At 38.8% G+C, this 25,791-nt stretch overlaps 1 protein-coding gene across 2 annotated transcripts in view; it reads right to left on the bottom strand.

The window, feature by feature from the left end:
• STK39 (serine/threonine kinase 39) overlaps positions 1 to 25,791 on the bottom strand; it is a 331,699-nt gene that overhangs the window by 238,705 nt on the left and 67,203 nt on the right. For both annotated transcript variants that reach the window (XM_069080684.1, XM_069080683.1), the window contains exon 2: positions 12,693 to 12,805. In XM_069080684.1, coding sequence (XP_068936785.1) covers positions 12,693 to 12,805 — 113 coding nt within the window. The remainder of the gene's footprint in view (positions 1 to 12,692; positions 12,806 to 25,791) is intronic.

Consider the following 25,791-nt stretch of genomic DNA (forward strand, 5'->3'; position numbering starts at 1 on the left):
CATATGATTCAATTCTTCTATATTAATGCTCTGAGTCTTAGTGGGATTTGAACTCAAGTCTTCCTGACTCCAGGTTCCTCCTTGTACCTCCTATAACACATTTTCTCTCATACCACACTGCTCCTCTACTGAAAGGGTTTTCTAGAACCCAGAAACACCTTTACACCATGACTACTGGCAATATTTTGTGAATGATGGGTGAGATTTTATCAGAGTTCATTTGTCATTAATGTGCAACCTAATTTAAGAGTAAATTTATGGTCCCAATAAGCAGGTAGTATATCTTCTATCCAACAGTACAGCTAAGTAAGAAAAGGTTCTTTGATGGGCTGGATCTGGAAAGAGAGATAAATTTTTCACCCTTAGCAACACTCAAAGAAAGCCTACTAATTTCTTATCATCTGCTTTGGTAAAGGGGAATACCCAGACTAATGAAATCAGAGGTAATCAAAGTACTAAAGAAGTGTCATATTTCTAAATTTGTAATGTATTAAGTATATCTTATTACCTTAGCAGAATAGAAAAACTGTTAGCAAACCACTCGAATTTCTAACTTTATGATGAAGGTCAGTAAGAAAACAGAATTCCTGCCATGAAAACCACTTTCCAGTCAATACTGCTGTCTACCAAGTGTTCTATTATGTACAATTTTTATGTTTGGTGTTTGTGTGTTTGTTTGGACTGGAGAGGCCCTTCAATGCAAGAAGATCAAAGGCAGGAACTTCCTCTACCAGTGTAGACTGGCACCTGTCCTGAAACTTATGGTCCTAGAGGTCTGCTTGGGAAACTGAGATGTTAAGAGATTTGCCCAAGGTCAAAGACACAGTACGTTTTCAAGATGAGACTTAAACCTAAAGCTTCCTGACTGTAAGGCTAGCTCTGTATTCACTAAGCCATACTAACTTTCAAGGGTTACTCATTTTAAATAAAGCAGCATCCCAGTTGGATGATTTTAAAGGTCACCCAGTCAGTCTGCAGCAAAGCCTCAAAGAAGTGAAGTCTCCTGACTCCTAATCAGTGCTCTCTGGATTACTACTGTGCTTCAGGCCTCGGTGGGCACACAGCCATAATCTACATCTACTTTTTCTAAATTCCCAGAGGCAATATACATTAAAATCCCAGCTGAACTTAAAGGTTGCTTCACAATGAAATCAATTACTTATCCTTTCAGTGCAAAAGGTAGGGAGAAAAGAGTTCTCCTTGGCCAAAGGGCCAGGATTTCACATACTAAAAAGCATAATTCCTTCGTTCCCAATTGTATCTCAGTCCTGGTGGCTCCAGTGATATTTGACCATTTGCGATAGCCGAAAAGAAACAGATTTACAATTATTGGGTAACAAAGATAAGGATGTGGCACAGCACATGAGAGTGGACTACAGAGGATCAGATTTCTGAGCCTAGAAAATGAAAGGCTGAGACAGAATAATTAAAGTCTATAAAATCACAAAGAAGAACTGACATTTCTATAACACCATAAGGCTTGCAAAGCACTTTACCTAATTATCTCACTAGAGTCTTATGAGTTAAGTGTTACAGATATCACTGTCCCCATTTTACAGATGAGAAAACTGACGCTGAGAACTATTAAATGACTTGCCCAGAATTAGTTATTCAGTGTCTGTTCCAACCTAGATCTTCTCAACTTTAAATTTAACATCCTACTACATCTGAAGTTGAAACGTGAGCAAACAAAAATCTGTTCCCTAAATTTCAGCGTAAAAGAGAAGGCACACACTGAAGCATGGAAATGGCAAGTTCCGAGAGCGCAGGCTGGTGATTTCTGCTTCCCTATCTCTCCAGCAGCGAGTATACCAGCTGGCACACAACAGGTACTTTATCAAATGCTGGCTGATTCAGGATGGTGCAAACTGAAGGTCTATACAGCTTCAAAAAAGATGCAGATGAAATTCAGGGTAACAGAATGGCTTATAAACAGATGCCTGAGATGCGTGGAGTTTACAACTGACCCAGGGAACACCATGATATTCCAAGCACCTTTGGTACCATTTTCAAAGGGTATATTACTGAAGAAATCGTTTAGTCTGATTTAGTTTCATAATACAATTAAGGAGAGAGATGGAGGCAGAAAACAGAGAAAACACATCAAAATTATCATAGTTGGGCACTATCTAAAAATCAGGTAAACTGAGTCTTTCAAAAATGAGGTACTAAGCTGCTGGGCTCTATTCTGAGAATAGGACAGTTAAATGATCAGAGACCTAGATTTGATAAAGATCCCTGGAAAAGCAACCAAGTTCAAACATTTCTCCAATACACAGTACTCCGATTAAAGATTAATTTGGATTAACAGACATTTTTAAATGTAAATATTCCCTGAGAGGGTCAAGTATGCTTAATAGTCATTAACTCATTATCATGAATCACTTCAATCTAAAGTTACCTACTCATTCTGATTTCATTTCCTAATTATCACTCAGAAGGGAGATATAAGCTACCTTGTTTATAAGGAGAGCTAGAAAAAAAGGAGAAAAGAAGGTGCTAATGACAAGTTTTCTATCTATCTATTTTCTAACAACTCCGTGCTACTGAAAATCACCTCTAAATATCATGATTGTTCCTGATCGAGACAGATCATTTAGTATTTATTAATGCATTCATTACACAAATCTTTATTGAATAATCCTACAGAAGCTATATAATTACCTCCCTTTAAAAGGTTAGCCACAAAAAACACATTAAGAAGCTATGCAATATGGCCAGAAATTACAACAAACTTGTGTTTTAACATCTATTCAAAGCTTGGAGAGCAAATAAAAAAATGAACACTAAATAATAATGACAATTATGTTGCATTTTAAAGTTTGCAAAGAGCTTTAAATATATCATCTCATTTGAAGTGCACAATAACCCTAAAAAGTTGTTACTAATACCCCTATTTTACAGCTGAAAAAACTGACGCTTACCTGGGCTGTCCAAGTCACTACACAACTACTTAAATATCAGAGGTAGGATCTGAACCCAACTCTTCTTGCCTCCTATGTCTAGCAGTCCAGCATTCTAGCTACTACTTCCTCCCCAAAAGAATACATTCATTGAGATGAATTAAACGTTATCTCTGTGGCACAAAAAAATACATAGGCTTAAAAGTTTTCTGCTAACTCATGGCATCAAATACATAAACACTTAATGGAAAAGTATAATTTCATCAAGATAAAAACCTTGCCTCTATATATTCAACCTTCCTGTTTCTACCTTCTTCCTTCTTATACCTACTTACAGCTCACTTCTTCAGGAAACATAGAAATAATAACAATTAATAATAAAATATTGCAAATTCCTCTTTAATCTGATTAGTTTCATTCGAATTTACTTAGGTTATTTAGCACCAGTAATATCATCTAATCCACTTCCATTTCCATCTCTCTCTCTCTCCCTTAATTCTAAAGCAAACTGGCAGTTTCAAACTTTTAAAGTATTTTCCTGTAAGTGCCAACTTTAGCTAATGTTAGCAACTGCTGACACCTTTTATTTCTTTACCTCTTTCCAAAAAGCTGCTTACCTCAAAGTCTCTTATTTTGAATTTGGTTACCAGGTTCCCATTTCAAATACCCTCTCAGTGTAAGAGAGAGATTTATTAAAATCATGGTGGGAGGGAAGAGGGCGTGAGCAGGGAGAATCAAGAAAATCTGACTTAAAACCAAATAAATTAGTTATTTCCCTCAAATACCATGACTTTCCAGAACAAAAAAGATTAAAAAACTAAATTTCACCTTTCTAGGTAAAAGCTTTAAAATGCCATGTAACCCTTGGGCAAGTTACTTAACCCCAATTGCCCTCCAAAAGTTAAAAAAAAAGCTTTAAAATAAAAAGCAATCAAACTCTGAGTTTATGACTTAAAACTTTTTTTCAAGTTAGAGAAATCCTCTCTGAGGTACTACTATAAAGAAAATAACGATGATTTTCCTATTGATCAATACCAATCTCAATTCTTCTAGGTAATCACAAACTATTTCTGCTATAGTTAAAACCCTGCATTCAAAGATTCTATATAAAGTTTCCTCAACAACAGTCACTGATCTACTATAATATTCACTTTAAAAAAAAAAAGAAAGAGGGGGTGGCTAGGTGGTGCAGTGAGTAAAGCGCCCACCCGGGAGTCAGGAGGACCTGAGTTCGGTTCCGGCCTCAGACACTTAACACTCACATACACACACAAAAAAAAACTAGCCGTGTAACCTTGGGCAACTTATTTAACCCCAATTGCCCTCCAATAAAAATAGTAAATGTTAAAAATTGTCTTTGGGGCAGCCAGTTAGCACAGCAAGTAAGAGCACCAGCCCCAGAGTCAGGATGACCTGGGATCGAATCCGGGCTCAGACACTTAGCACCCACCCAGAAACACCTGGTTGTGTAACCTTGAGCAAGTTACTTAACCCCAATTGCTTTAAAAAAAAAAAAAAGAAAGAAAAGAAAAACTCAACTGAAGGAAACTATCTTTGAGCTACATAGCTCAAATCAGGCAAGAAGTGAGCAAAAGGTTAACATCAGCCTAAATGGCCCTCCCATGACATAACACCCTCAGTAGTTTGTGACTCCAGCTACCATTGTTCCTTGTAAGAACAATGGCTTCTAGTTAACACATGCCACAGTTTGCAAAAGGATCTAGTGCACTGACCTGGAAAGAAAAAATCCATGTATTAATCCTGCATATAATACACATACGGGGAATGAAGGGATTACTAAGATACTGAATGTTCAAACACTGTCAAAACCTGAATCCAGAGAGATAATTAAATTGCAGGCAACTGCAGTATTACAACTTAAAAAGCAGGCAACCTGGCATGATGTTAAAAAAAAAAATCTGGATTTGACCAAGGAAGTGGAATTCTACCTCTTTTATTTGCTACCTGAGTTTCCTTGGGCAAGTTACTCAAGTCTTTGGATATGTATCTCTTGAAATACACCATAATTTAAATTCTACAACTTTTTTTTTTAATATGAAAGACATCCTAGGCCTAAATTCATTCAGTCCCTTTATGAAAGTCAAATAATGATTCATTTTCCTATTGAAAAGGTTAAATATAAAATATGTATAAGTTATAGAGTGTTTAATTTTGACACTATGGATTACCCTTCCTTCCTCTTGGCCACATGACACTTTACTTTTCTTCTGGCTCATCTCTTTCAAATCAGATTACTTCTTCTCAGTCTCCTTTAATTTCTCATCCTGCACATATAACACCACCTAACTGTGGCTGCTCCCAAGATCTGTCCTAGATCCCTTCTCTTTTCCCTCTAAAATCTGTCTTGGTAATAACTTTGCCTCATCTCACGGGTTTAACTACCATTTCTATTCATGACTCACATCAAGATATCCAATCCCAGTATTTCTCATTAAGTCAATCTCCCATCACTAATTGCCTAATTAGGCATTTCAAACTGGACACTCCAGAAACATCTAAAACTTAACACATCTAAAACTGAACTCATTATCTTTCCCTCTCAACCCTCCTCTCTTTCAAACTTCCCAATTTCTATCAAAAGCATTATCATCCTTCTAATTTTTCAGATCAATAAATGGTGTCATCCTCAACCCCTCACTCCTCCTTTCCCTCATATGTCCGATCAGTAAATAAATCATGCCATTCCTACTTTGATGACATCCTTCTCTTCTGACCCCTTTTCTCCACTTGAATAACTACCCTATTATTTCAGGTCCTCACCACCTCTTGATTCCTAAGTGGTATCCCAGCCTAAAGTCTCATCCCACTCGAGTCTATCCCCCTCACTAACACCACGGTATTTTCCTTAAATACAGTTCTTACTGAATGACTTCCTTACTCAACCAACTCCAGATTGAAGATACATTCCCCTGTTTATCATCCAAGCCCCAATCTACCTTTCCAGTCTCACCGGATATTATTCCCCCTCCCATACCCTGACATCCTGCCATCCTTTCCAATAAGACTTCTCTCAGCCCCTCACACTCCATCTCCCATCTCTAAGACTTTGTCCCAGTTATCCTTCATGCCTGGAATAAACATCCTTATCTTCAACTTACAAAAGTCCCTCACTTCCTTTAAAATGCAATGCAAATACCTTGTTAGGTAGGAAGCCTTTTTCTGATCTCCCAACTGCTAATACCTTCCCTCCCCAACTACCCTATATTTATTAAATTTATATTTGTAGTGTGTATACTTACATACAGATTTGTTGTCTCTCCCATTACAATATAAGTTAAGTTAGGGTAGAGATTGGTTCTTTCTTTCTAGCTGTATTCCCAGTGCTTGGCACATAGTAGGCCCTTAATAAATACTTGCTGGCTGACTGATTATAAGCTCCTATCATTTTTCCAAAATTTAAAAAAAAAATAAACTCCTAATTTTTCAGATTTGAATAAAACACAAAGGATAATACACACACATTATGTTCCTCATACTATACGATACAGAAACAAAATTATGTTGCTAATGAAAAATTCAAAATATTGATAAAAAAACATCTCACTCATGAGAGAGGTGAAGGATTGGTAGGAAAAGCTGCTGTATACATCATCCTATATGGGCCAGTGCATCCATCAGAGATTTGAGCTTAACTGATTTGATCAAAAGGGAGGGTTCAACCTACGGAAGTATGAGGGGTTTTTTCCTCTTCACTATGATGGTGATGTAATCATAACAAAAGTAAAACATCTTTTAAAAAAACAGTAAGAATTCAGAAAATTTACAAATCTTAAAGCCTTCCTCTCCCTCCAAAGCAACAAAGAGCTCCAATTGGAGGGAGACATAGGCCCTTATTAGATAGGGCCACTACAAGTGCAGTCTTCCACTATACTTCTTGGTAGAATAAATAAAAAGGGAGGGTACGTTCTCCTTTGTAACCCTCATTAGTGTATTCTTTCCCACATTTTGAGGTTCATTCACACTAGCCTTCTTCCTCCTACTCCTCACAACTTTGCACTAGCTATCCCCACACCTGACATGCCCTCCCTCCTCACCACTCTACTTCTCAGAGCCCCTAGTCTCTTCCACTCAGCTTGACCACCTTATCCATGAAGCCTGTCCTGATACCCCTAGCTGCTACTGCCCTACCTCCTTAAATAAAAACAAACAAGGGGGCGTCTAGGTTGCTCAGTGAATAGAGCACCGGCCCTGGAGTCAGGAGAACCTGAGTTCAAATCTAGCCTCAGACACTTAACACAAAAACTAGCTGTGTGATCTTGTGCGAGTCACAATCCCAATTGCCCTCCAAAAAAAAGCAAAAAATAATTAAAAAAATAAAAACAAACACCTTATCTGTTTCATTTTTGTCTTTTATCTTTAGTATGCTCTTAATAAATCATATCTGGTTGATTTGTTAGGGCCCATATCTTATATCAGCACTACTATTACCCATTCAAAGACACAAAAGGGAAACTAGCTATGGTAACAAGCTTTAGGAAAGTAAAGTGTCTCCCATGTAGTTGTGACTTAATAAAGGCTGAATGAATTGAATTAAGAGGAAACAAAAAGACAGTCCAGAAGCTGAAGTTACAGAAAAAAATCCAGAGTTTTCCATGCCCTGGGAACTCACCCCAACACTTCAGGTACAAGCACCAAAAGTGTCTTCTATAAGAATGAGGGAGAACTTGACCTGTCACCCCTTACACCAAGAACACAAGGCAATTAAAGCCTGAGGCAACAAGGTACAGTGGAATGAAGACTGGATTTGTAGACAGAGAACCTAGGTTTCAGTCCCTGTTCTGCTACTTAGTACATTTGTGATATTGGACAAGTTCCTGGAGCTTCATTTTCCTAACGTGGAAAATGAGAAGCCTAGACTGGATAACCTCTAAAGTTCCACTGAGCTAAATCTGATCCTTTCAAAAGTACGCAGACTCAAAAGTGATGATTTATGATTTCTGGTGATGTTAAAAAATAGAGCCATCACCTACAAAAACATTAACTAATAATGAATTACTTTAAAATATTCCAAAAAATTGTGAATCTTCCTTTTCCCTAACAGGTAAAATGATTTCTGAAAACTAGAAGAAATAAAAAGGCAATTATTTCATCTACACTGAGCACTGGCCACCATGCTCATAAACATCAGAAAACAAAGGACAGTCAGGATAATTCAATAGTGAGTAAGGATATGAGCCCGGCAGCTACATGAAAGGTGAAGTTTTGAAGGCAGTTTGAAGCATATGCAAATTAAAAATTAACACTGGATTATGGAAACCCTTTCTCCTTAATCTGGGTTGTAACCAAGCAATCTGTTGTTTCTATCCCAACAAAATCCATGCATTATGCTGCCTAATTTAAATTACAAGACCAAGCAGATCTGGAAAACTACAGCTTTATGCCTGAACTCAATTTAAACTATAGTGCACTGTAATTAAACCTGAAATAAAAGCTATATTCTGAATGGAGACAAAAAGCTCTTGTTAATGACATTTCATTCCCAGTACAGAATATAACAAAAGACTTCTTCATTTGGAGCCAAATGTCATTATACTTTCTAACTTGTTTGGAGCTGCTAGACTAATATTTGCACTGGGATTACTGTTTTAGTAACCAATCAGTTAACTCCTCCCCTGCAGTTTTCCAGCATTCTCATATAAATGGCCAGAAAGGAGAAAAAAGGAAATTAGCAGGCACAAAGATAACTATATTTATGAGATTAAATTCTCAAACTCTTCCCAGCTTGCTGGACAATTTATAGCTAGGAGCCAAGCTGCTTATTTAATACTGACTTATTTCAGGAAAATCAATTGTTCCATCAGTCCATTAATCCATCAACCAGCAAACATTTATGAAATACTAACTATGTGCAGGCACTAGGGTGAACACTGATAATACGATGAAAATGCAAAAAAAGGACCATCAACTTAACACTGCTTTCATACCCACACTGAGGAGCTTCTATCATTACACAGAGAACTTTATTTACAATAGGAAGCACAGCATCACCTATAGGAAAAATACACTCCCTCTTAGTAGCCACATCCAAGCTCCACACCAACTACAGACAATGACTCCTAAGTCTTGTGAGCAAAGATTCTGGATAGAGAATCCAAAATTCTAGGTTCAAGTCCTGATTCTACCTCTTACCATCCACGTGACCTTAAGTAACATGACATTTCTGAGTCTCAAGTGTCCTAATTTCTAAGACAGAGAGACCATCCCCTGCCCATCTCACACAAGGAGATTGTAAGAAACAAGTTAGATACATGAAAGCATCTGTGATATCTGTCCTTGGGACTTTTCTTTCTTTTTACCACTCCTTCCTTTAGGCCCTATTCTTAGTGACTCAACTGTCATCTTGATGCATATGAATCACAAATGTATAATTTAAGCCTTGACTTCTTTGAGCTATAGACCCCAGTTTCCAATTTCCTGCTAGGTATCTGTACCTAGAAGTACTACTGACACCACAAACTCACTCTCTTTTTCGTAGAACACATGCTGTTTCTCCTAACTTTCCTATTTCTGTTCTCTCTCCTTAACACCCTTCATGCAACCGGCTGCCAAGTCTGAAAAAAAATCACAAAATTTCAGAGGGTAGAAATGATCACATTGGCCATCTAGTTTAATCCATACCTAAAAACAATCAAGTCCTATTGATAAGTACCTGTAAATTATCTGTCCAATAGGATATCTCCTTTCTATAGCTAACACCACCACAGATCAAGCCCCAATAACCTCTCTGATAAGACTAACTACAATAAATTTCTGGCTGGTCTCCCTGTCTCTGTTGGCCTCCCTCCTCCAATTCATCCTACACAATTCTGCTACATTAATCCAATTAATAAGTAGTTCTAATTAGTGTCACTCCCATTTAAAAAAAAAAGACTTTAAATGACTTACCATTGCTTAATAAAATTCAGATGTCTTAGTCTGAGAATGAAGGTATACTAAACTGACTTAGCACTCAAGACCCTCTTAGAGAGAAGTCTTGTAAAAGACTTAAGTTAAGGTCTAGACATCCTAATTTATAAGAGATCCAACCTACACCATTCCAAGCTTATCATCCTAATACTCTACCTTCCTGCCATACTAGATGCTCACTATTTACCAAATTCATCCCACTAGATATATTTTGCCTAGACATATTTTCAATTCATCTTCCATGCTTGGAATCATAGAAGTAGAAGGGATCTCAGAGGCTATTTAGTCAAACCAGCAACTAAATAAGGACAGTTCTTTATGTGTGCGATAATGACCATCAGGAGCTCCCCTGATCTGTTCTGACTGGAACGCACCTCAGTGGAGTGTACATAGAAACATGCATGGAACCCCCGATCACCTCAGGGCCATATGTGTTGGCTCAGTGCTAAAGACTAGTTGTATGGTACAGTTATTCCTTTGTCCATGTGTCAGCAGAAAGAGGGAAGGAAATTCATCAAAGAAGACGGGATACTGATTTAGGAAGAAATACCCACTCAGTAGACTCTAAAAGAAAAGAAAATTTCCATTCTTACTCCTCTTCCTCTCTCTAGAATGAGTATGATGGAACTCTATCTCTGGGATTTCCCACAGTGAGGGAAGAGGCCTCTCCTCCATGGTACATATAGTGTGCCATTAAAAACAATACATGCTATCTAAGTAAGCCTAGGTTGGGTCCTCAAGGCCGTGGTTGCCTCTTCTGCTTTCTGTTTCTTTCCGAGAGTATGACCTTAGAGATTACAAGAAAGACATTTCCAGCCTACAAGACAACTTCACTAGTTCACAAGATCAAGAGCCCCCAGGTCTTTCAACTGGTGCTGGCTGCACAGCAGAAGACTTTTCTCAGACAAGATGACCACACACAGAAATACAAGGCCAAAGCCTGACCTACCCTGACAAAGGACATGAACCTTGAGGGACTCAGGTAGATAGTGGAGAGTCACAGTAAAGGTGAAATATTTATTCCACAGCCACACTAAATTTCCATTGTTTTAGATATCAAGCTTCTAGAAGAGTCAAAGAGGCAAGAGCATCATGTGTTATGTCTTTTTCAATGAAAGCCTTTGAGCATTTCATATTTTTAGCATTTTTTTCTTAGTCAAATAAACAGCTGTGCTATACTTGATCTATGTTGTACTTTGAGTAACTTCCTACCTTTTGGGAGACCCTAGACAAGAACAAAACCTAATGATTTTTCTATGAGACTCTGGAGTGGGGGGCATAAAAATACAGAAAGTTCCAGACAGAGCCTGGCCCCTCCCTTTAAGGCCTAAGCTTCCCTAGAACTGAACTTGGTAGCCATGTGATCTCAAAGATATGGGTCCCTCAGTGAGAAAAAGTGAGCCACCCAAGCTCCCTGGGCCCAGTGGGCCTATAGTTATGCTTGCAACATCTCTGATAGGTGGTCACTCAGTCAGTGGAACAAAGACAACTCATTCAATTTACAATGAACTCTAACTCTAAAATATTTTCTTTCTTCTATCAAGCCTAAATCTTCCTCTCTGCAACTTCCATTCTGTCTCTGGGGCCAGGTAAAACAAGTCTAATATCTCCTTAATATGACAGTCACTCAAATACTTAAAAGATAATTAGTATATACGTGTATGTGTATGTGTATGTCTGTGTCTTTGTTTACATGTGTATGTGTGTGTGTGCACATGCATATACCACTCCCATCCAGCATTCTCTTCTCTTAAGCAAAGCATCCCTGGTTACTGAGATGAACTTCATATAACTCAATCCAGTCTTTGCATCACCTTGACCACTTTCCTCTGGAAACTATCCAACTCATTCACATCCTTCTAAAAGGTTGTGCCCAGAGCTGAGCACAACAGTCAGGATGCATTATGCCTAAAGACTTGTCCTGTAAGACAGGCTCAACCATACCTCTTTCATGAACTGCTTGCTATCTCTTATGTCCTCGCTATCTTGAAGTTGAAAAGATGCTTTTTTTGGACCCATGTGCATTTTTACCTCTACTAAGTTTCATAAATTTCACTGAAATTTCAGGTCTAGACCAAAAAATATCTGAGATTCAGCCTAATATTCTAGTGTAGAAATCTTTCTTGATTTCAATTGCTGTATACAATATGGCATCTATACTTCCTAATTTTGCGTCAACAGCAGGTCTGATAAGCATGCTATTTTAAGTCTTTATTCAAGTTAATGATTAAAACATGAAAGAGCACAAGGACAAAGACCAAGATCCCTAGGGCATTCACAAGAGACCTTTCCGTGGTTCTAGGGTTTTTCAAGGTCTCAGGAAAGCTCACTGACCAACAGTGTACAGCCTCTACCTTCTTCTCCCTCTTTAGAAATTTGGACATTTATCCTTCTCCTGTCTTGCCTCTTTGTTATTATCCTCCATCTTTCAAACATTATGGAAAGTATATCCTTACCCACCTCTACTTGTTTATGACCTACTAATCTATCTACCCAGGGTTCTAACTGATGTACTCAATTAGACTGTAAGCTCCTTCTTGCATTCACCTCTGTATTCCCCAACCTAGCACAACATTTTATATGTAACAAGTTCTTATGAAATGCTTACTGAATTTAATTAAAACATTATAAATGTTAGGTGTCATCACTACACTAATTAAAAATTTGAGGGGAGGTAGTTTGTAAGTGGTTCCGTAAGGAATAAATGCTTCAAAATGAATACGCCCAAGTTATATTCTTCCAACTTAGAATACAAGTAATTGTATTCTCTCCAAGTTGTACTCTCTCCCAATCCATTTTATCAATCTAGGAAATAAACAAAAGGAAAACAAACCATCATTGGTTCCACTCGTGTTTACTTACTAGTAGCTCATCCATGCTCGTCTGGCATTTTTCTAAGTTGATGCGTTTTATTGCTACTCGCTCTTGACGGGGTTTGCATAGCGCAGCCTGGACCACAGCAGTAGCACCGCTGCCTAAAAGAGTTAACAGAGAAGAGATTATCAAGCAAGAAACTGACTGGTTACAATTTAATTTTTATTAGCACTTTTATGAACAGAAATCTGCCTAAACAAGTGGTCATATGGAGAGGATCCCAAATGCTACTTTTTGACATTTCTAAAGTTAGAAAGATTTTTTAAAAATATACTAAATGGCAATAGACAATCATAAGTTACCCAGAATTTTGGAGAAAGAGAAGGAAGGTTAAATAAGTATCCCTTAAGTGGTTCAAAAGACCAAGATTACAATGAGTCCTTGAATCCTCAATTCATTAAGAGTTAGGTTATCAAATGTGAGGAAGTTGGTCAGAATAGTCCATTTTGGCTGACTGGTACAGCCCATGGAGGACAGAGATTTGAAAGAAGACTGGAATAATAAGACAGCAGCAAACTATGCCAATCAGAGGAGTTTAAAGTTGTAACTCTGGCAACACTACAAAAAACTGGGTTGAAATAAGAAAACTGGGAGACTCAAGAGACATCATGATATAATGGGGAAAAAGTGCTGCCTTAATTCAAAATCACATTCCGCTACTTACTACCTGGGTGACCTTGGCCATGTAACTTAACCACCTGGAGCCTCAATTTCCCGCTCTGTAAAATGAGGGTTTGGACTAGACGACTTTTAAGGACCCTTTCCACTCTAGAGACTGCAAGAGTACAGGTGAATAGCCTGGGAATGGAGAGAGAACAGAAAAGGTGGAACAAACTTGGTAACTGGTTTTATGTGAAAGACCCATGGTTTTCAGACATGGTGAGGCAGGGGGAATGGTGGTGCTACTGACAGAAATAATGAAGTTAAAAAGAGGTACTTGGCTATTATATTGTATGTCTATATGTAGCCCAGGAGAGGAAAGCTACCTTGTAGGTATAAGTTGCAGAGAAACAGATCTAGGTAGGGTTGACATAAGAATTCCTAATAATTAGAGTTATCAGAAGGTACAGAAGGCTGCCTCTGGAAGGCAGCCTTCTGTGTGGCTCTACACATCTGAGGTCTTCAGACACTAGAATTGGGGTGGGGGGAGGGGGGGTGTTAGGGGAGAGGGTTGCTATAGTAATAAGGATCCTTAGACTGCAGAGTCACTAATTGTGTTTTATTCCAGTGAAATCATAGGTCAGGTTCACACTAATGCCCTTTTGGCATTATAATGGGAATCTGAAGATCTTCCAGAATAGGTTTAAGTGAATCTGAGAACCTTCCCTGATTTGAAAATACACTCTGCCCCCTAATAGGCTGAATGTGGTCACATGGAGCCTGTGAAGGGAGGCTTGTTTTTCAGGAACGCCCACACCTTGTTGTGATTGGGCAGTGAGTCAAGAGAGCTGTGATATTCTCTGACCCAGGAGAAGGCTATATATACCCTGAAGTGAGGTTTTGCTTTGGGGCTCACTTTGGGAAGAGTTGTATGATTGGGCCAGATGAGACTCTGGGCAACCATTGAGCCCCTCAGCTTTGAAAACCCAGATGTTGGTGCTTCCCTCTCTGGTAACTAACTAGGTATGGATGTAATGGTCAGACAGCTGGAAACCCTGTCAGCTAAATTGTGTTATTTTCTGTTGTAACTTCTGTTTGTATTCTCTGAAGTTCAGGATGCTGGCTTTTCCCCCTGAATTAGATGAACGATATGTTTGATTGATTAATGTAAGATTGTTAACCCATTGAGTTGTTTTCCTTTAGAAAGCACATCTAAGAACCTGTGCTAGCAGCCATCCTGGGTATTCAGTAACAATTTAGTTACTGAAAGGAACAGAAAAAAGTACATTCTTTTATTTTTTTTTTTTAAAGGCAAACTGAAACAGTTTTCAAACGTACCATTTAAGAGGCTTAAAGGCACACATACTAGCTAAGGATGGGATGGTTGAAGCACAATGCAATTCATAAGCTCATTTACATATGACTCTTTTCAGGGTCTTTAACGATATAACTAAGAAACCCTAAATCACAGAACTATTTGGAGGCTACAGGAAAAGTATAATTTACATTGTATCTGTTGTAGCCAGGCGTTTGGGTTTTTCCAACATAAATTAGAGACAGATCACTACTCATGAGAATGCCATGCTATGAGAACTTAGACACTTAAGAGAAAGAAGATAAGAAAATCAGAAGAGAAAAAGCTAGTATGAGAAAACACAAAAGAAGTCCAAGAGAGAAGTCGCTGCCAGATGACAGAATACAGAAACTGACTTGAGCTAAGTAAAACTGATAGGCAAGTTCTGCATCTCATGCAGGGAGCTCTCTGGTTGGAGGTGACTGCTGTAGCTTTTGGAAACTGACTAGAGGTGTATCTCAAAGAGATCAGAGAAAAAGGGCAGGGACCTATTTGTGCAAAACTATTTATAGCAACTCTTTTTGTGGTGGCAAAGAACTGAAAATTGCAGAGATGCCCATCAGTTGGGGAATGATTAAGCATGTTGTGGTATATGATTGTGATGGAATATTATTGTGCTATAAGAAATGAGCAGGATGCTTTCAGAAAAACTTAGGAAGACTTATAGGAAGTGACGCAAACTGAAGTGAGCAAAGTCAAGAGAACATCATACACAATAAAAGCAATATTGTAAGAATGATCAACGATGAAAGACTTAGCTACTCTAATCAATATAATGATCAAAAAAAAATCCAAAAGATTCATGATGAAATATGCTTTCCAACTCCAGAGAGAGAAATGATGACCTGATGTGTTGGGGTTTGTATGTTTTTTTTTACTTTATTTTTCTTGCTTTTTGTTTTTTAAACATAGCTAATACTGAAAGAGAGGACAGCTAGGTAGTACAGTGGATGAGTGCTGGACCTGAAGTCAGGAAGACCTCAAATCCACCCTCAGGCGTTTACTGGCTATGTGAACCTGGGCAAGTCACTTAAACTTTTTCAGCCTCAGTTTCCTCAACTATAAAGTGAGCTGGAGAAAGAAATGGCAAACCACTCTAGTATCTTTGCCAAGAAAATCCCAAATGGGTTCATGAAGAGTTAGACAGGACTGAAATGAATGAACTACAAAATATTGAAATGTTTTGCATGACTTCATATGTACAATGGGTATCATATTATTTGCCTTCTCAATGGAGCCTGGAAAAGAGAGAATGGGGAACTCAAAATAAAAATCAAATGTTAAAAAATTTTTTTAAAGAAAAAAAGAAACATTCGAAGAAGCAGCTCACTGCCCTTTAGTGCCATCCACAGAACTTCACAGGGGAAACTCCTCAGGGGTCTGATCGAATAACCTTTTACTACTCTATCCTGAAAGGAAAATCCTCCTCCTAGTACAAAGGGCAGAGCTGGGGAGCTGCTTGTCCCTAAAATGGCTCAAAACGAAAATCAACAGTCCTCTGGCTAAGGTTGCAGTTTAAGGAAAACGGTACAAATGTTGCTGCTTAGTAGAACTTAAACACTACCTCAGCGGTCCAAGAATAGCAGAGAAATAGCCTTTTCTAGTTATAGAGAGAGAAGCTCAGAAGAGAAAGAGATAACATAAGGTACAGACCATTTCCTAAAAGAGATTTCTGACATCCAGGCCTGTAGTCCAAAGCTGAAAACTGCCCTGGACACATAGATTTCTACACTCATGTGCCTTCCCAATAGGTTTCAGTGTGTGCTCACTCTCCCCCATAGGAAGTGTGTATAATAATGGATATATGACTCAAGTTTATGGATGGGCTATTAAATTTTGACTGCTTTTACCTACTACTGAATAAAACATGATGGTTATTTTTGCTGTTCTCAGAAACATTTATTACTAAACAACTGTCAATGGTGTTACTGTGATTACGTTGGGTAAGTGGGAAGCACACTAGTGGGAGCTCAGCCACAGTGGCCAAGTAGTCGGAGTGTCTTCCCACACACACCCTCACCCCCCCACTCCCTCATACATACCACAGTTACACCTATAACTGATAGTTGAGTGGTACTCATATACCCTCCCCCTTCTGGGGGAGGGGGAAAGATTTCACCCTAGCCAAAGGGGACTGGGGGGACCAAGAGGAAAAGAAAGGTATCCACTCCACACCACATTCTTTGCTATGCTACAAAGAATACATTTCCAAAGTAGTACTATGGATTACTTTGAAAACAGAAAGTTCTTAACACTGCCATCAGTTTTCAAGTCATTTCCAAGTGCTACCTAAAGTAAAGAACAAGGGCTAAAACCATTCTAAAAGATCATTTCCAGGTCACTAGTTTGATTCTGACTAACGAGGACTTTTTAGTCCACTATTTTGGGTGGCTTTGCCACCTTCACTTTAGTAAATAGTTGTGAAATGAAAGCCACATATATTTTCCAGGGAGTACAGTACAGATGGATACCAATGTTATATGTATACTAATAGGTATCACAAGCAAAAAATCTTCACCAATGGGGGCAGCTAGGTGGCACAGTGAGTGAAGCACCAGCCCCAGAGTCCAGAGGATCTGAGTTTGGTTCCAGCCTCAGACACTTAGCGCACGCACACGCACACACACATACACACAAAACACTAGCCATGTAACCTTGGGCAAGTTACTTAACCCCAACTGCCCTCCAAAAGGCAAAAAAAAAAAATCTTCACCAAGTTCACTGTTCCTTTTCAGACATACTCCCTGAATTGATAATAGACATTTTCTGGGTTCCATGCCCTCTTCCTTTAATTTTTGCCTTTTCCTTGCTTTTGGAGCCTGAAGAAAATAATATCTATTTTCTGAAATTTCACCACTAGTTATCCACATAAACCAAGCTCACACAGAAACGACCAGAGAAAGCTGCCCCATTGAGAAGAGTTTCAATCTTGTCTTTGCATCATCTCCAGTGCCTAGAATATATTCTATTCATAAATAAGAATAGTTAATATTTATACAGTGCTTTAAGACTTGCAAAATGCTTTACATATTATTTTAATTGATTTTCACAACAACCCTGGAAGGTTGGTACTATTATCATCCCCATTTTACAAATGTGGAAACTGAGGCAAGAAGAAGTGAAGTGATTTGCCCCAAGTCACACAGGTAGTAAATGTTAGAGGCAGAAACTAAACTCCGTTCTTCAGGACTCCAAGTCCAGCATAATCACTACATTACCTAACTGCCTCAATAAATGCTTGTTGAACGGAACTGCATGTTCATAGTATTCTGGAACTGAGATCACTAAGTTAAAAATGCAGACAATGAATTAGACAATGCAATAAGTAACCAGGGTTCTTACTCTGCCACTTTTTTTTTACAGAAGGCAGGTCACTTCCTCTCTGGACCTCAGTTTCCCCACCTGTAAAATGAGGGGGTTGGACTAGATCAGGTGTTCTTAATACAGGATTTTAACTGGATTTTTAAAAAAAAATATTTTGATAACTGTATTTCAGTTGATTTCTTTGTAATCCTACATGTTTTACTGTATACATTTTAAAATATTATTCTGGAAAAAAAAGACCCATAGGCTTCACTAGACTGCCAAAGGGGTCCATAACACCTTGGTCCAGATAACCTCTAGGGGCCCTTTCAGTTCTAACAGTCTCTGATTCTAGTATGCATTCTTCTAACCTGATTTACCACTTGCTGCCATCTGCTTCATCTTACTACTATCTCTCTAAAAGAGGAAGTCTTGTCAGAAATATTCCTTTATCTTTAAGCACTCTCACTATGTGAAAGGAACACCCTGTACTGCAAACTGCTAAATCAAATACCCCTGCCATCAGAACACACTAAGAGACAGATGTTATGCATATAACTCACTGCGGTCATTCCTTTACAAAACACATTCTCTCCTCCTCTCTCCCTTTTAAGTTTCTTAAGGCAGATCCATGTGACGGGCATACTATGGGCAGGGGCACAGATTCATCAGAGCTACAGTCAAGCTGGCACCAACAGCCTTGCAGCTGCTGGGAGTCGTCTACATTTGGTCAAAGGAGAAAAGTCAAATAATTGGATTTTCTTCCAGCATTGTCCTAAGTCACAAATTTAGAGAAAACTGAACAGTAAAAACCTGGGAGAGGAAGGAAAACAGCCTCCCAGCAAAGTGTACTTAAATTTCACCAATGACCTGAATAAGCTACATTACCTGAGAAAACCTGACTTGTTAAAACATTTGGAGGTCACAGACCTTGCCAATGAAAGGCTGCACTTGTGTATAACTCATCAACAACCATCTGATAATAGCACAGAAAAACAAAGACTAGCCTGGGGTTCTGATTTTAAGAGAGATAGCCAGAAAGGGTGTAGGAAATCAAATTGGAATGAATATAATTAAACTGACCTGGGCCCTCACCTCCAGCTATATCTGAGGTGGCAACAAAATACCCAGTCTACATTCATTCAGTTAAGGTGAGAGGAATCCAAAGGGGGTGGGGAAACCATAAACTAAACAGGAGGAGGAACAAGGACTTATGGAAATGAGTACTGGGGTATTTAAAAGACCTCATCTACACAAGTGAAAGGTGTGTTGAAGGACACAGATGTATTTTATATGATTCGACATGGTTACAATAGTTTAACACTAGGTGACCTGCCTTGCTTTATCCAGAAAGTATGTTAGATGCTGAGGAGTAAATTCAAACATTGGTTCAGTGAGCATCTACTACCCCGTGTTTCCCCAATAATAAGACACTGTCTTATTAATTTTTTGGACAGAAAAACACCAGAGGGCTTATTTTCAGGGGAGGGCTTATTTTAATGAACATTGACAGCAATTTTAATAAACAGGTAAATGTGAACAAAAAAATGTACCAGCAAGCAAATCACTGGGGAAGAACAGGATGACGGGCTCACTGCTGCAGCTCTGATTGGATGCAGCTCGGAGCGGCTTGCGTTTCACGGGGGGGAAGGTGCATACAGAGGGTACCGTAATATAGCGTGTAGCGCAGGGGATCACCTTCACTACAGTAGCAATCTCAATAGGGCTTATTTTCGGGGGAGGGCTTATTTTAGAGGAATCTTACACAGTAAGGGGAGGGCTTATTTTCGGGACAGGGCTTATTATCGGGGAAACACGGTATGATAAGAACCAATGAATAAAGGTCAAATGAAAAAATGGCCCCTCTCCTCAACAAGTCTACTATCCTAATAAGGGATACAACATGTGAACAAAAACAAATACAAGAAAACTGAAGGAGGAAGGTAAAACTGACAATTATTGGAAACTGAGCTGCAGAAGCTTGCTGCTGAGTTGCGCTTTGGAAGAAGTTAACATTCTCAAAAGGTCTGGGGTAAGGAAGGTGTTAATTCCTGGCATTCGAGCGCAGCTTCCGCCAAGGTCTCCAACTGGGGAATTCTGGGAAGAGCAACTAGGCCATGAAAAGAAAGGAGGCAGCTTCCATCTCTCCACTTTGGCTGATAGAAGGAAGGAGTCTGGCTAGTCAGACAATGAATGGCTTTAAACCACTAGAGTTTATATTGTTTCCTAGAGGGAAGAGGGAACCACTGAAGATTCCTGATTAGGAGGAGGACATGGTAAAGACTTGAGTTTTAGCAAGATTATTTTGGCTGCGTCAAAACAAAAAACTGGAGGGGAAAGAGCCTGACCCTGACATCAGGCAGACCACATTTAGGGGTGAGTACAATTGCTCAGGCTAGGGGAAAGAGGGGCTGAACAGCTTGGTGAGGGTTTTGTGCATGAGAGAAGGGGGCAGATGGATAAAAGACTCGGTGGAGATAGAACTGACAAGACGTTTGTGGAAGCAGAACTGGACATTTATTTGTGAAAACAAAATTTCAAGTAGTCCTCTTGAGAGCTCATAGCAATTTTCAACCAAAGGGCTTCAAAGTATATATACATTGTGGAGCTAAAAACACTTGATGCTCTATGTCCAGATTATCACAGAATCCAAGATTTGATGCAGAAGGTTCTCAGAGATCACCAAAGTCCAAATCCCTCCTTTTTATATGTGAGGAAACTGACGTCCAAAGAGACTCAAGGACCTGTCCTAGGTCACACAGAACATATGTGGCCACCACTCTCCCCTCATAATTTGCCCTAGGATGCTGCCCAATCACTGACTAAGAACCCCTCCCACCCCAGAATACATGCCGACTCATGTACCCAGGAAAACTGGCAATTAAGAAAGGCCCATCGAGAACAGAAAAGCCAGGAGAGAAACAGGGGAGGCTTAGGAGCTAACTGTTTATTCCTTAGTTCAGAGTTAGGGTCTGTCTCAGACTTTGACACTAACTAGAAGCTTTTTTTTGGGGGGGGGGGCGGGGGCAGGGCAGGGTGTCATTTAATATCTCTGAGCCTCAACTTCCAAAAATCTATAAAATGAGAATAACATTATTTCTGACCTACCTTACACATTTGTTGAGAGGGTCATAGGATTTTAAACATGAACAAAAACTGCCTGAGCTTCTCAAAAGAGTCTATGAAAATACATATTATTAATGTAGTACAATCAGGCTCTTCAAGATTAACTGGTTTGAAGTCTTTTTTTTTAAAGAACACATAAAGTAGTGTAGGTATGTTAAGCAATTTGTCTTGACTAGCTTATTTTTAAAAATCCACATATGAAATAAAAGGGAACATGACTTTCCCAAACACAATTCCTACCCAAACATAAGTGTATTTTTTTTTATTACCAGCTTTAAAAAAAACTGGTTTAACCTCAACAACTCATGATTTTAGAATGTGTAGCAAGGTAAAACTTTATGACACAAAAGTAAAAACTTTACATTTTCCCATTTTAAAAAAATGTTTTTAAATTAAATCTTTTTTAAAAGGGAGTGCAGGGGGACATTCTTAACACTCCATCAACAATGTGCCAAGAGTTGCTAAGGGGTTTTCCTAGTAAGCAGCACCCACACCAACTCCAAAGGAGGAGCAGCTGTAGATACCAACAAGTAGAAAATCTTTAGGACAATGGGCCCAGGAGCTAGAGAAGTCGCCAAGTCTGCTACCCACTTACCTCCAAATGTTCTTTTGTTTTGTTTTTGCATACCCAGCCTGCAGCATAGTGGCATGCATGCAGCAGTTGCTTAATAAATATTTGTGGAGTTGAACTGAATTGTTGTGAAAACCGAATATAATACCATATTTAAAAGCACTCTGTCAAAACAGAATTCTACACAAAAATCATTATTATCAAAATGGAATATTTGAGCAGACTGGGTCAGGCACTTTAATCTTAGATGACATTCCCAGCTAGCTATTACTGTAAATCTTTTTAAGAAATCAGTGCATGGGGTGTGCTATTCTAAAAAATTTAAACTGTTATGACTAACAGAACAAATTAGGGTAGAGGAATACCAATACCAAGTAGGAGGTAAGGGTCCTGGAACAACCACAGATCTCTAAGTCAGGAAACAGCGGTGCAGACTTTATTTTTATATACCAAAAACCTAACTTTGAGATCTTTTCCTGCTATGACTTCATGAAACAAATAAAATAAAATCTCATGATGTGGCTTGATTGAAAAATGTCCTATTCTGCTCCGAGGAGGTCTTCTAATCCTGCTTCGCAAAAAAAAAAAAAAAGCTAAAACAAAAAACCTATTCCATACACTGATTAAATCAACTAAATGGAAGCCAACATTCCACAAGGGAATGTCAATTCCTATTTGTCCAGATAAACAATCACTTTTGTTGTTGTTGTGCAGTTGCATCCCAGCCTTCCTGACCCCATTCGGAGTTTTCTTGGCAAAGATACTGGAGTGGTTTGCCATTTCCTTCTCTAACTCATTCTACAGACAAGGAAACTGAGGCAAACAGGGTCTAAGTGACTTGACTAGAGTCACACAGCTAGTGTCTGAGCCCAGGTTTTAACTCATGTCTTTGTGACTTTAAGCTGAGAGCTCTGTCCACCAGGCCACATAGCTACTTAAAAAATCACTACTCCCCTCTAAAGGCAAGAGATTAAAAGCACAATTGCCTACAGGGGCCCCACCCCATCCCCACTATAATGCTTATATCATTTCAGGGAGAAGTCTTCAAACTACAGTACCAAGTGGTCAAATTAAGTTTACCTAGAGAAAAGGGCTGACAACTGCACTGGAAAGCCTGAATAAGGCAGGTAATGGGCTTTTGGAGCAAGCATCCATCTCTGGGGGCAGGAGATGATGCACTAAAGTAGCTTGCTACTTCTTAAAATAGCCTTTATATGAATGAACAGTCAAGTCCAGTTCTAAGCACAGGTGAAACAATTCAACTCAATTCAATGTTTTTTAAGCATCTACTGTGTGCAAAGCAGTGAGACTGTAGTGAATAACGAGCAAGTCAAAGTCACAGAGAAGAGGGCAACTCTCCACCCTCTGACACAGACTAGCTGTGTGCCCTTGGACAAATCACCTAACTCCTCAGTAGCCCCCAAACAACTCTCTTAAGAGTATGAGTTGCCAAGCAAGGACCAATGTACATTGGTGGAGAGAGGGAATTTCCTCACTGGGAGCTCCTATGCCACCCCAAAAAACCAAACCAGTCACAGGGGAATACCAGGACAATGCCCAAAACAGTTCTTGCCCTCAAGGAGCTCACATTTTCTTGGGGAGATAGGACATGAACCCAATTAACTGTAACTAACAAGCAATAAGAGACTGAACCCTCTACTAAAGTAGGTCAGCACCTTCTCTGCAATATTCAAAGTTTACAAAAAACAAGATAGTCATTTCAAGCAGGAAAATGTAGGAAGGAGCAACTCCGCTACTGGAAAGAAACTGGAATAACTGGGAAATAAGACACAGAGGCACTGGGGTACAGAAATCCATCTTGCCCTACCAGAAAGTTAGGGGAGTATGGGGAAGGATATGAGAGAGAACAGATTGGTGGAGGGGGTATTCCGTAGGCTCACTATCTTGGGATGGGGGTAGAGGAAAGACAGGGAGAAAATTTGTAACTCAAAATCTTGTGGAAATTAATGTTGAAAACTAAAAATAAATTTTTAAAAGCTGTTTTTTTTTTAATGTAAAGAAAAAATTTTTTAAAAGGAAGGAAGCTAGGATTCTTCCATAGGAAGTAATTCCAGATATGGGAGAACCAATACTTTGGTAAAAGGGCAGAATGAGGGGGGGTGGGGGGGGCTGTGAAGAGAAGCTATGTATAATTGGGTTTTTTGGTAACTTTTTTATTTTATTTTTCACCAGTTACACGTAAAAACAATTTTTAATATTCATTTTTAAAACTTCCCAATTTTCTCCCTCCCTCCCTCCCCATCCCACCCCACACTGAGAAGGCAAGCAATTCAGTATAGGTTTGTATAATTTTTTTAAAAAAAATCAGTTTCACAAATAATTCTCTTTTTCTGCTGCATTATATATTATATATAATGTATAATATATATATATATATATATATAAATTTGGTGTTAAGTTCAGTTTACAAATAAAATTCTAAAAGAAAAAAAGCATAAAAAGGAGAAGTGAAGTGTGGTGTAAGGGGATCAACTAGCAGGTCATTCTGACTGGAATGGAGACTAACATGAAAAAAGGACTAGAAAAGTAGGTGACCAGGCTAATTATGAATTTTACCCTAAAGGAAACAGGGAGCTATTCAAAATCTTTGAACAGAGAAATGATACTGTCAGATCTCTTTTAGGAAATTGACAATCACAGTACAAATGCTAAGTAATAAACTGCCAAATCACAAAATTTCAGAGCTGAAAGCACTCTCATAATTCATCTAGTTCAACCTATGCCTAAACAGGAGTCCCATCTACAACTATGCTAACAAAAGCGATTGTCCAGATTCCTCTTGATTATCCCCAGTAAGGAAAAACTGACCACTGCCCAAAAAATCCCATTCCACTTCTGACCAGGTCTAATTGTTAGTAAGTTTTCCTTACAGTAAGACAAAATATACCTCTCACTAACTACATCTACTCATTCATCCTAGTTCTGACCCCTGGGGCTAAGCAGGAAAAAAAAATTTAATCCCTTCAGTTGAGTCCTTCAAATACCTGAAGACAACTACCATGTGCCCTCTCAGGTTTCTCTCTTACAGATTAAATCACTTATCACCGGTTCCCACCAAATACTAGTCACCCTCCTTTTTCTAAACTCTAGTTTGCCAATGTCTTTCCTAAAATGGAGCTCCCAGAAATGAACACACTATTCTAGATGTAGTCTGACCAGGACAGAGTATGGCAGAACTATCACTTCCCTCACAGTTCAAAGAAATGCCTCTATTCAATATCATCAGAGTAGTAAGTCTATTAATGGTCATGTCACATAACTGACTCATTTCTGAGCTTGTGATCCACTAGAGCTTTTTCACATGAACTGCTATCTAGCCATGCCACCACCACCATCCTGAGTTGTTTAACTCAAATGCAGACCTTTATGTATCTCTATTAAAAGTAAGGTGACTAGATGTGCTCCATTATCCTAGGGCCTGTTGAAATGCTTTTGGATCCTAAAGCTCTCATTTAGCTTTGTGTTAAATACTGAACAATGAATGAACAGGGCACTCTACTTCATCTTTACCACGCAGTGTAAATAGCACAAATAAATAAATCACTTTTCTGCTTCTACACTTTCATATTTTCTGGGCCGAGAAACAAAATACTAGAAAAACAGATGCCATTAGATCCTTTAAAAAGTATCTTCTAGTGGTTTTTCAAAATAACAAGCAACAAAGAGAAATGCCTCTCTCCTCCTGAGATAAATTCATACTTCAAGGAATACAGAATGGATAATTCCTCTAAATATCATACAACTTCTAACCAGGCTTTGCAGAATCCCTGCAATACTGTCATACTGCCTAGGGTCTACGCTATGCCTCTCTGAGGGTCAACAAAGAAAAGAGTCCTAGTCCTCAAAAGGCTTGCTGGTCATCTGTGGTCCAGGAATATTGCAGAAGAAACTCAAAATGACAGTCCTAAATTATCAAAAAATAAATTTAAAAAATTTAAAAAAGAACTTAAAATTAAGTTTAGGTGGGACAGCTAGGTGGCACAGTGCACTGGCCCTGGAGTCAGGAGGACCTGAGTTCAAATTCGGCCTCAGACACTTGACACACTTACTAGCCGTGTGACTTTGGGCAAGTCACTTAACCCCAATTGCCCTCCAAAAAGCAAAAAAAAAAA

The sequence above is a fragment of the Petaurus breviceps genome, unplaced genomic scaffold (genome assembly GCF_028583685.1).
Source record: "Petaurus breviceps papuanus isolate PSGF00001 unplaced genomic scaffold, PetGlider_PUasm1.0 91133, whole genome shotgun sequence".
In the NCBI taxonomy this organism is placed as follows: domain Eukaryota; kingdom Metazoa; phylum Chordata; class Mammalia; order Diprotodontia; family Petauridae; genus Petaurus; species Petaurus breviceps.